The 12,521-nt window shown below is 36.1% G+C and overlaps 1 protein-coding gene across 1 annotated transcript in view; it reads right to left on the reverse strand.

Annotated features, from left to right (window-relative positions):
• Window positions 1–12,521, reverse strand: part of PLPPR4 (phospholipid phosphatase related 4) — a 39,716-nt gene that overhangs the window by 14,232 nt on the left and 12,963 nt on the right. Inside the window, exon 2 of the mRNA XM_053892081.1 lies at window positions 2,552–2,737. Coding sequence (XP_053748056.1) covers window positions 2,552–2,737 — 186 coding nt within the window. The remainder of the gene's footprint in view (window positions 1–2,551; window positions 2,738–12,521) is intronic.

The following is a 12,521-nucleotide window of genomic DNA, read 5'->3' on the forward strand; positions in this document are numbered from 1 at the left end:
CTTGTTCCATTTAGAGGCATGCAGCCACTAGAGAGGCCCTGTGAAGACCCCCAGATCCAGTGGGTTCTTTGTGGGAGGAACTGGCACTGGGTTCCCCAGGTCAACTTTGGTGGGAGGCAGCCATGACAGATTTCCCCTGTCATTTCTCAGGGCTCAAGAAAGCAAGCTTTGGCTTAGAATCCCCAGAAAGCATCTCTAAATTGCATATAGAGAATTTATTATGGGAAATGAAGGAGTCACAGATGCAGGGACACCGTGATGAGGCCAAGGTCATTGTCCTTAGGACATGTAACAGTGTCAACAAAGGGATCAATATGGGCTAAACGGTGCCAGCAGCAAGTGCCACAGTTAGACTTGCTCTCTTAGCAACTTAATAAAATACCCTGGGGAAGGAAGGCTTCTGGATATATAAAAAACAAATCATTTCAATGACTGAATATCAACACAATCTTTTCGGCAGAGTCCTGAACATTTGTACAGAATTTAATTTCAAATATTCTATTATAATAAACTTGGGGATTATACCCTAACTAGGAGAAATGCTTCCTGGTGTAATAGTGTAAAGCATATATCCATTTTGCTCTTATCAAATGACTGGTGATATGAATTTTTTAATAAGTCGTTAGAGAAATGACAGAAAATGCTATTATTCTGAGTAACACTGCACTTTAAATATGTTTTATTAGTTTGAGTCTCAGCTATTTCTAAGCACATCATGAATAGTTCCAATTACCCTGGCGTTACTAGAGTTCAAATAATTCATTAACTTACAAAGTATTTTGAGTATGAAAAAGTTCTATGGAGTATTAATTTTGGATTCTACCTTACCTTCTGAGAATATTTTGTATAATTTATTTAGAGTGTAAACATATGCTATGATTTTTAATATAGGGGAAAATTTTTAAAGCAAATTCATGGCTACATAAAAGTATAGACTTTGGAAGGTTTATGCATAGATTCTTTTTCTAAAATTGCTGATGTGCTGAACCAGAATAGGTCAGTTCATTAGGGAATCCTATAAAAACTCCATTCAAATACAGCTTGTCATTCAAAAACCACTTCCTCTGATATTCATGGGCATGATAAAGGCAAATTAAAAGTTCCTACTGGTAGAAATAAATATTATTAACCTTCAAACCTGTTTTTTGTTCTTTATGTAGGATTCTAGGGGCAGAATCTTCTTCCAGAAGAAGCCTTCTGGAAAAGCTTGCCTAGTCTTATTTATTTATTTATTTATTTATTTATTTATTTATTTATAAATTAATTAATTTTTAAATTTGCATCCAAGTTAGTTAGCATACAGTGCAACAATAATTTCAGGAATAGATTCTAGCGATTCATCCCCTATGTATAATACCCAGTGCTCACCCCAACAAGTGTCCTCCTTAATGCTCCTTACCCATTTAACCTATCCCCCTCTCCCAAAACCCTTCCAGCAACCCTCTGTTCTCTATATTTAAGAGTCTCTTCTGTTTTGTCTCCCTCCCTGTTTTTATGTTATTTTGCTTCCCTTCCCTTATGTTCATTTGTTTTGTACCTTACATTCCTCATGTGGGTGAAATCATATATTTGTCTTTCTCTGTCTAGTCTTATGTATTAATGAATTAAGAAAAAGTGTGTTGGGGCACCTGGGTGGCTCAGTCGGTTAAGCCTCCGACTTCAGCTCAGGTCATGATCTCACAGCTCATGGGTTCGGGCCCTGTGTCGGACTCTGTGTTGATAGCTCAGAGCCTGGATCCTGCTTTGGATTCTGTGTCTCCCTCTCTCTCTGCCCTCTCCTGCTCACGCTCTGTCTTTCTCTCTCTCAAAAATGAATAAACTTTTAAAAAAAAGGTTTTTTAAAAGAGAAAAAGTGCATTTATTCATAATGTGTAAGTTAGCAAACTAAAAATAACTATGTTTTTAATTCAATTCCAGTAGGTTAGGGCATTATTTTATATTACATGTTTAAAAATGCAAATGCCTGTTTTGAATCTAAAGTATTTTATTTGTCTCTGTGTATACATGTGTGTGTGTGCATGTGTGCATGAGCCAGTATGCCAGAAGTGTGAGTTGTGACCTTTTTACTTTACAATTGCTAGTGCTCAGTGCTCCTAATCAATAGAAAGTGCTAACCCAGTAAACATGGAACTGTAAGCGATATCTACATGCATTTTGAGAAGAAAGTCTCTTGGCTGTATAATTATTTGGTTTTCCCCTCCAGTTTTCCAGCCTTCAGATACCAAAAGAACACATTAATTAGGAAGTATATCAGAAACATCATATTAGCCATTCAAGAGGAATTATACAGTTATTAACATTTTTAGAATCATTTATAAAATTAAACATTAGAGACCCATCAATTTTGCAATCATATAATCTTCTATAACTTTGAATGCCAGTAATTTTCAACTATAAAGTCCCATGATATTTTCAAAATATCTCAAAGACATGATCTCTCTGTTCCAAGATTTAGAGTTCACCTTTTGTTTATTTTTAACACATTTATTACACAAATGTGGCCATTCTTAGTTTTGGGGACTGACAAACATAATTTGGGGGCAATTCTTACCGTAATTGCAGGTCCGGCGAAAGCCAAGCTAAGCAACATGAGGAATGGAATTGCCTCTTGGGTTGGTTCAATATATGGCATGCTAAGACTCCGATCATAGCAGCTAAATCCAGAGTGCACAGGTTTGAAGACATCTGTGAGTTCAAGGAAATACAGGCTAACCACCGATGATGCCAATATAGGCAACTGAGAAAGAAGGATATAGAAGAGTAGTTTATTATTGTGTATGGGTCATACATAGGATCAGTGCATCTTTAAGTGGAAACAAATGGCTGTCTTCTCTCACCACTCTTTTCCGGTCTCAGAGTCAAAGCCCTTCATGAGTGTTCTTGCTTCCTCCTTCAAAACATATCTCCAATTCACCTACCTCTGTCACCAGCCTATGAGCCTGTGTTGTCCCTCACTTTTGCTCTTGGACTGCCTTCTGGTCTTGTACTCTCACTCTTCCCCTCCACACCCTATCTATCCATTTTCCACCCAGCAAACCAACAGGTCTTTTGAAAATACTTTTGATCATATCACTCCCTATTTCAACCACTCTGGTGCTTTCCATTCTACTCAAATACCATCTGAATGTCACATCATGGAATATAAGTTTCTGCATGAACTGGCTCTTGCTTCAGTTTCTTACATCTTCTTGTACAATGTTTATACAACTCCCCAAGCCCCTGCCCACCACAGTCTAATTGGTTTTCACACTTTTCCTGAAATAGTCCAATTCATTTCTACTTAGGGTCCTTTACGTTTGCTCTTCCTCTGGCTCTTTGTACAACTGGCCTCTTCTCATCATTTAATGATGACTTCCTGTACTTTCTTACTAAGGTAGCCCTTGATCCATCCTTCTCTCTTGACCCTTATCATCTTGCTTGATTTTCTTCATGGCACCAATCATTAACTGAAATTACCTTGTCAATTTAATACTTCACTTATGTATTTTTCATCATCCCTCCCTCCATTTGTGCTGAAATACACGCTCCATGAAGTGAGAGTCTGCCAGTATTATTTATTTATTGCTGAGTCAGGGCACAGAATTGTTCCTAGCACGGGGTGGGCCTGTAGTACATCATTTAATAATTTAATATAGCAATAAATACTTGTTGATGAATGACTAATTGAATAAATTAATAAATCTTAATTTATTATAATAACTAGACTAGAGTTACCAGATTTAGCAAATGAAATTACAGGTCACCCAGTGAGATTATAATTTCAGATAATCATTGAGCGATTTTTAGTATAAGTATGTCCCATGCAATATTTGGAAGATACTTATACTAAAAATTGTTGTTTACCTGAAATTCTAATTTCACTGGATACCCTTTAGTTTGTCTGGTAAACCTAAATTACACACAATTTACTTTCTAGACTTTGTGTTAGGGATTCAACTATTAATTCACTCAACCTACAATATGCCAAGTACTATGTCGATGCTAACTACAATATGGTGAACAGGACATGGGCTTGGCCAGCAAGGATCAAAGATTAAGAGAAAATACTGCATGTATATTGATGCTAGGCCTTTCAGAATCTGAAAATTCAGTTTATGTCACATTATTATTAAGAACTGTTTAGAGCACACGGGTGGCTCAGTCGGGTAAGCATCCACTTCAGCTCAGGTCATCATCTCCCAGTTCGTGAATTTGAGCCCTGCTTTGGATCCTTTGTCTCCCACACCGCCCCCCACCTGCCTCTCTCTCTCTCTCAAAAATAAATAAACATTTTTGAAAAAGAACTGTTTAGCTTAAGGCTTTGTTACTTGTAGAAGACACAATATTTATTTGACTAAACAGGGCAGATTTTTGATGAAGACATTATTGATCATCCATTATTTCTGGTTGTCCAGTTAAAAATATAAGTGTAGAAAACAGCATTATGCCTTCTTTTCCCAAGGGTCTTTTTGTAATGAGGTGAGAATTAGGTTTATTGGAACAACTAATTATGTATAGAGATTTATCTGGCATTGTCCTCCTGTTTTTCAGATTGATGCTTTTCAGTAGAGAGAACAAAAAGTACATCAAATCACTTCTATTTCTTGCATTAGAACACATGATCATTTGATCACTCCAAATATGTGATCATTTCTCCTCACCACTCCCCTCTCCCATAATGCATGAATGGTAGCTTCAGTCTTGACCAATAAAGCAGTGCTTCATGTGCATATGTGTGATTGAGATTTTCCACTTAAATCCACTTAAATATATTTTAGTTTTAACAACAATATTTCATATAGTGCTTACTATGTGCCAGTCACTTTTTTGTTTTAGAAATCTTAAGTAATTTTATTAATTTTAACTCATTTAACTTAAGACTTTTTATTATGATATAACATGGGTGCTATTATTATCTTTGTTTTTCAGGTGAAGAAGTCCAGTCTCCTTTGGTAAGTGGCAAAGGTTGATTCTGAGCCCAGGAATCATAGCTCCGGTCTTATTTCTTAACCAGTATTCTATGCTTTTTTTCCCAAGAATGGTAATAAAGTTTTAGGATAATGAAATTTTAGGTCTCATACAGATATTTTGTAAATGGGAATCAGGTCTGAAACCTTTGACACTTACCTAAATAACATTTGATCTTCTCAGTTTAATATACTAATGCCCCAGTAAAGTGAGTTTGATGTCTTCTGCAGAAAGGTGAACAAAACTTAACATGTCCAATCTGAAAATTAAGTAAATCTTCTCTACTACAGATATTATTTGCCATTGAATTTTTTGGATGATTACTTTAGAGTCTGTTCAACTGTACCAGTGAAGACATAACCATGAAATGAAAGTACTGTTCCTATAGTGTGTGTGTGTCTGTGTGTGTACCCGTGTGTGTGTAAATAGTGTGGACACTCTGAATTCAACATACTGTGGTCAAACCCAATGGGGTCATATGGTTTTCAAGGCACCTAGGAGGTTCTAATATCCATTCTTCCACTCATTACTACCAATAGGACCTTGGAAATGTTTTTCTTAAATCTCAGTATTTTTTTCTATGAAATAGGTACACTGATAGTAGCCATCATCACAGGAAGTTGTAACAATTAAATGAAGTATTGAAAGTAATTTTCAATAATATATGGAATGAAGAATATTTTATAAATGTTAGTATTATTATTGTTGTTGTTGTTGTTATACTTATCAAATGTCACCTTTTCCATAATGCCTTACATGGTAATATTTTTGAGAGTAATTTCCTCATTCTTAATTCCCTAGTACTTCTTTTTAGGAAATTTGTATGTGTTCTTCTTTATTACAGTTATCTGCTATAGGTTAATTGGAGCCTTTGCTCTGCTTCCCCAATGAAAAGCTTTTTGTTTTTAAATTTTTTTAACATTTATTTATTTTTGAGAGACAGAGAGAGACAGAGCATGCGTGGGGGAGGGGCAGAGAGAGAGGGAGACAGAATCTGAAGCAGGCTCCAGGCTCTGAGCTGTCAGCACAGAGCCTGACGTGGGGCCCACGAACTGTAAGATCATGACCTGAGCTGAAGTCAGACGCTTAACTGACCAAGCCACCCAGGTGCCCCCCAAATGAAAATCTTAAAGTGGGGGTCTAATCTTACTCACCTCTGTATTTCCACTAATAATATATATCAGAGTGAGTTCCAATTATATATGTATATATATGAATATAATAAATTCATTTTTTGAATGAAAATAATTTCCTTCAGTAATGTTATGTACCTTAGTCATTTCAGACATTAGCCTTCTTGAAACTACCAATTTTTCCAGTGATACCATTTTTCTCCCCATGTATTAATATTGTTTACAGTTCTATAGAAACATGTTTCAAGACCCTCATCTGTTTTCAAAATATTGATAGTCATATTTTTCTTCTTTTGGGTGTTTCTTTCTCTTTGTATTCTACTTCAATTTTGTATTCTTTGTATTTTATTTATTCTTTGTATTCTACTTCAAATTTGTTTTTAAGAAAGAGTGATTTGAACAAAATATTTGTATTTGAGGAAATAGTAATTTTATGCATTGTTGTCCCATATGGTATTTTACTGCCAGACAATGTAATGAATTAAATTAAAATCATTACTTCTTTTTTTATAATGCTCACTTTTAAATACTTGTCTTCAGAGGTATCCTTCATTTCTTGAAATACTCATCAACAAAACTTCTTTTTGAATGGAAGAACTTTAGCAGATGGTATGTACTAATTTGGGCATAGATGCAGAATTGATATATAAAAGCATAGGCATCTTCTGATTGCATTTAAAATGAGATTTAAAAAGATATTTTAAAAGATCTGTATAAGCAGGCATTAGGAATTTTATTCACTAGTTATTTTGTAGCAAAGAAAAAAAAAAGCATGAACTTGCCATTTTTATGCAGCAATACAGAGAAGGGAAATTACCTGACGATTAGCAAAATGGTTTTTAAAAAATAAGAGATTCATTCTTATAATTGCCATCTGCTAAGGAACTTTCAGTAAAAATAATAGAAGCAATTTTTAAGAGTAAATTATAACAGTTTTAGAAGACAAGACAAACAAAAGAACTGTGTTTCAAAAGATTACAGTTGCTAGATAATATTGATTTTTTCGGGTCAATTTAAAAAATACAAATTGACAGTCTATCAATTTTAGCAAAACACTTTATGGAATCTATCATGACATTTTATCTAGGTCAGATAACTTACTTGCTTTTAGCATGTTAATCATAAGAACCAACAACTTTCCTTCTTATTTGGGAAAATTTACTTTGCTCTTGGCCTAGAGTAATACAGGTCAGTTCCATTCTTTTCCTTTTTTCATGGCCATTGTGAGTGCAGAGTCTCAAGAGATCCTCTTAAACTAGTGGAATTATAGTCACAAAGGGACAATTAACATACAATATGTTATTGTATGTTTATTTATTTTATTTATATTTTAAATATGTTTATTTATTTATTTATTTATTCAACAAATAGCTACTGAGAGCCTCCTAGCGCTTAGGCCTTGTCCTGTGTTCTGGAATATGGATGGAATGAAACAAAGTCCTTGGTTTTTTTTTTCTTTTTTTTTTTTAATGTTTATTTATTTTTGAGAGAGAGAGAGAGACAGAGTGCGAGTGAGGGAGGGGCAGAGAGAGAGGGAGACACAGAATCTGTAGCAGGCTCCAGGCTCTGAGCTGTCAGCACAGAGCTGGACGCAGGGCTTGAACTCACGAATTGCGAGATCATGACCTGAGCCAAAATCTGACACTTAACGACAGAGCCACCCAGGCACCCCCAAAGTCCTTGTTCTGATGGAGATTTCATTGTAGCTGAGGAAGGCAGGTAAGAATTTAAAAATTACAATATGAGAAAGAACATATACTATAAAGAAGATAAAAGAGAAGGCTGTGGTAACTCAGTGCCTGGATTGCTATTTTAGATCAGAGAAGATCTGCCTACGTAGGTGCCATTTAAGCAGAGGCTTGACGGGGCAAGAAAGAAGTAATCGTATAAAAACCAGGTAAAAGCAGAGTCAACAGGGAAAAGTGATATAAGAAGTCAGAGAGGTGCATTTGGGGCCACACTTTGCAGAGAATTGAAGGCTGTGGGTAGAGTTAATACTTACTTTATCCAAAGTACATTTGGAAATGCTTTAGAGAATTTAAGCAAAGGTGTAATATGACTTAAAATATTATTTTACGAACATCACTCTGGCTATTGGGTTGAGGATGGATTGAGGTGGGTCAAAAGTAGAAGCAGGGTGAAAATTTAGAAGGCTCACCAAAACTCAGCAAATACTTATTGAATACCTAGTACATGCTAGACACTGCTCTGAATGTAAGGAAAATAGCAGTCAACAAAACAGAAAACTCCCTGCACTCATGAAGCTTCCATATGCTAGTGGATGCATGGCACTTGCAGTAACCCAGGCAAGAAACGATGGCACATTTACTCAGGTGTAGTGGTGGAGATACTCAGAAGTTGCCAGATCTGGATATGATTCTGGAGACACACAAGACTTGTTGATGATCTGGTCACTGAAGAAAAAACAATAAAGGCTGATTTCAAGGATTCAAGGCTTGAGCAATTGGGTCAGTAGCATCATTTACTAGAAGAGGGAAAGGTGGAAGAAGCTTAAGTAGGAGAAAGATAAAGTTCTGTTTGGGGAATATGAGAGTTGAGATCCCTCTTAGTTATCAAAATGTAGCTGTCAGAAAAGAATAAGATGCCAATCTAGACCAAGGCTGCAGGTAGAAAGGTGCATGTCATTGATACAGGATGCTTTAAACATCACACTCACTTTTGAACACTTGCACAAGAAATTTCAGCGCTAAATTACTTTGGTTTTAATATGAACGATGGCACAAGAAGTCAAAGAATGTATTGTGTATATTCCTACCACTCATATGCAGGACATAATCCACAAGAAAAGAAACATTTTCTTGTGTGAATAACAAATTTTAAGTGGGAGGCTGGGAACCAATTCTGGTAAAGTATCTCAAAATCATATAAAATGTGAAAATTAAAACATTTATAAATATATTGAAATCAAGTTAAAACTGAAGAAATACTAGCAGATCAAAGGAAGTTTACTAAAGCTTGTGCCACAAAGGAGGTTGTCATAGGTCAACAAGGTGATAGTAGAATTTTTCACTTCCTACAGTATATGTATACAAATGTATATGTATATATATATGTATAATGATATTCCTTAGTAATTTTTGCCTTGTAGGTAATACAGATAAATGTCTCCTTCAAATACTGACAATAATAATAACTAATAATATATACTATAATATAGTATAGGACTTCATAGTTTATAAAACTATCTTAATTGTAGCATATTCAGATGAACTACAATGAATCTCCAAAACATGAATTATGAGAAAACACACTAACACATAGTGTTGTTAAAGGAAGGAATAGGTCAAGAATGAGTCTACAGTGCCATTCAAGGTCTAGGTATCTAAGCTAGTTTTCACAGATAGAATGGCTGTGGCTTAAATGGCATGCATAGGTACAAATTCAAACAGGGCAGCGTGACAGAGGGAAACCAAGGCCAGTCTCACCACCAGGAGAAGCCAACCTCTCCTCATTTATTCCACTAGCTTCTGGGATTTGGGGCAAGTCACTTAACCTCTCTGGATCTCTTCTGTTCTCAGTGAAGTGAGGGTCTGTTTACATTGCCATCTAGTTCTAGAATTCTCTACATCCTGGCATGATTTCAGAAACATTCCAACCATTTCTTTTACATGGTCACTACCCTCTATAAACTATTATGTCTTCTGCCTCTGGTCTCTGCACGATTCACTTCATCCTGCACGATTCATTTCATCCTGCACAATGCTTCTAGGCTGATTTTCTAGAGTTCATGTCTGATCATGCGTTTAAGAGTGTCCCACTAATAATAGAATAACGTGCAAAATTTTTTTTAGAATGGCACTTATGACCTTTTATCTTATAGCCTAATCTGCTTTCTTGTTTAATTTTGCTCCATACCTACTCTTCACTCTCCCAACCCATGAAAAACCTTTGTTTCCATTGCACTTTTATCTCAAAGGACATATTCCGGTCTCTGCTTTATCTTACATTTCACGTTTGTGTCCCATAAAAATTTTCCTCATAAAGGTCGAGATGACCTTCCTCATAAACGTCTCCATGCTCTTCATTCAGAACTGAAGACTCTACTTATGTACTCCATATCTAGTTCATTTTAGGACCTGTGTGTCTGCCTTGAATTACAATGCTTGTATATTACCAGCCCTAATTTTAAGATTAGGTACTTAAAAGTGAGATCTCTGTATTCACACAGTGCTTTCAGTGTTTTAGGTGTCCAGTAATTGTTCGCTGAATTTAATCAAAAGAAATCAGGACATTAGTATTAAATAAACACAAAGCATGGCCAATTTATTAACAATCACATAGCATATATGTTGAGGATGTAGGTGCCAGATATTGTGCTAAGTTCTTTTATAGATTGCTCCATTCAGTCCACACCTTGTAAAGTATCTATTGGTATTCCTAATTTACAGATGAGAAAACTGAGACAGAGTAGGTTACATAAACTGTCCAGGGGTCACAAAGCTGGTAATGGGAGTACCCACATTCCTTCCCAGGTGCCTAAGTCCAGGAAACATGCTATATATACAACTTCTTTGCTAATGCGTCACAAATTGCTTTCCCGCTCAACATTGGTACAATGGCTGCAATTGGCAAACGGGAGGAGGGTGTTGCAGGAAATAGGTGCCTTTTGAAAAAAAAGTCACCCAGTTCTTCACCCTTACCTCTTAAACAGTTTCTCTACCAGTTTCTTTACCACTCAAACACGAAAATTGCCTCTTATGCTCAAATCTACTACTCATCCTTTCTAGAACTCAGTTCGCTTTCAGTTACTAAAAATAGAATTTATGGAGTGGCAACACATATCTAAGAAGACAAGAACATTTCTTGGGTTTTTATTTAGGCAATTCCCCATAAATTACCTAATTTAATACTCATAACCTCTTTGAGAATTTTAAGATAAGTTTTAAGAAAAGACCCCGCCCTAGATAAGCTAAACAGCATGCCTGGCTTCTAAGTACAAAGCCAGAGTGGGGAACCTAATCTGTTAAATTCCTAGATGCACACGCCCCACTACACCCTGCTGCCATCCTGGCACATGTCACCATCTGGCATTAGTCTAGTGCTTTTCAGGAAAGAATAGCCCCAGGCTTCAGTGGAAATGCCACTTAAGGACAGAGGCCAGAGATGGCCATGTGTACAAGGGGTTTAAATGGCATCAAGAGTGAAAGGTGGGAGGCACTTTTCAAATCACGCTCTTAATCATATGATATTCCAGGGTCTTAAATGTTCTTCCCTGTGCAGTTTCTCTGATATAATTTTAATTTTTTTTTTTTGGCAGTATCTTAAGAACCTTTAATTGTATCTTGGATGTTGCCTGCTTTTATCTTCACTTTTGTTTTCCCTTGTAAGTAACTTCTAGTATAAAATTCCAGGAATTGGGCACCTTTAAAGCTCCAGATGCTTTCCTGTCTTTAATGTTTCCTTTGGATCTCTTTTGCTAACTGCTTCTTTCACAGTGATTATCTTATGGGATAGCAGTTGTTCCTTCACTTTTCTCTTTTATTCAATGATAAGACCCTTGAGAACAGAGAAATGTTCTTATTCACTTCTTTATCCCCAGGGCCTAGCATAGCAAAGGACATATTCAGTAGCCTCAATGTAGAATAAATACATACATGTATGGGTGGTTTGAAAGAGATGTTAGTGTTTACATAGATCTTGTCATGTGGCTAATACAATAAAAGAAAAATCCCCATGTTAAAAGATCCTTGCCTACCTCTACCACAGAACATGCTCCTACTGCAAATTTCTAGCATTCTAATGATTTTTTTAAACATTAAAGAGCACAAGAAAATTAAACTAAGTCCTTCAACTAGCAACCGCAGTTAATAGGGAAGAGCAACCAGACCCAATATATATGTTAGGTTTAATGGGAAAACTCTGTCTTATGTCTTTATATCCAAATATAAATTACATCTTTATAGCTCTAAAAGCACTAATTACAATCATTCAGTGATCAATTAGTAAAGTTTAAAATAATAATACATGTCTGTTTCATTACCTGAATATTGATTCAGCATTAGGCTTGGGGCAGTAAGCTTTGTAATCACCGATTTTAACCTTAGGTTTGGAAGATTTGTTCCCTTTACATAATTAGACAGTGAAGTATGTGCATTGTCTTGGAAAGCATTTTGTCTTTCAAACCAAATTAGACTAAGACCTGAGGCTGGAGACCTGTATTTCAATTGTTAAAAGTAATTGCTTTTAAATCTTTCTACAGTTGTAATTTCTTTTCCCTTAGAACATATACCTGACTTTTAGAAATATGGAAACAAGTAGCAATTTAATGCTACTAATATTTTCCAGGTACCATTTAAAGTAGTTTAGGGGCGCCTGGGTGGCGCAGTCGGTTAAGCGTCCGACTTCAGCCAGGTCACGATCTCGCGGTCTGTGAGTTCGAGCCCCGCGTCAGGCTCTGGGCTGATGGCTCGGAGCCTGGAG

The sequence above is a fragment of the Panthera pardus genome, unplaced genomic scaffold (genome assembly GCF_024362965.1).
Source record: "Panthera pardus isolate Hobbes unplaced genomic scaffold, ASM2436296v1 HiC_scaffold_11, whole genome shotgun sequence".
Classification (NCBI taxonomy): domain Eukaryota; kingdom Metazoa; phylum Chordata; class Mammalia; order Carnivora; family Felidae; genus Panthera; species Panthera pardus.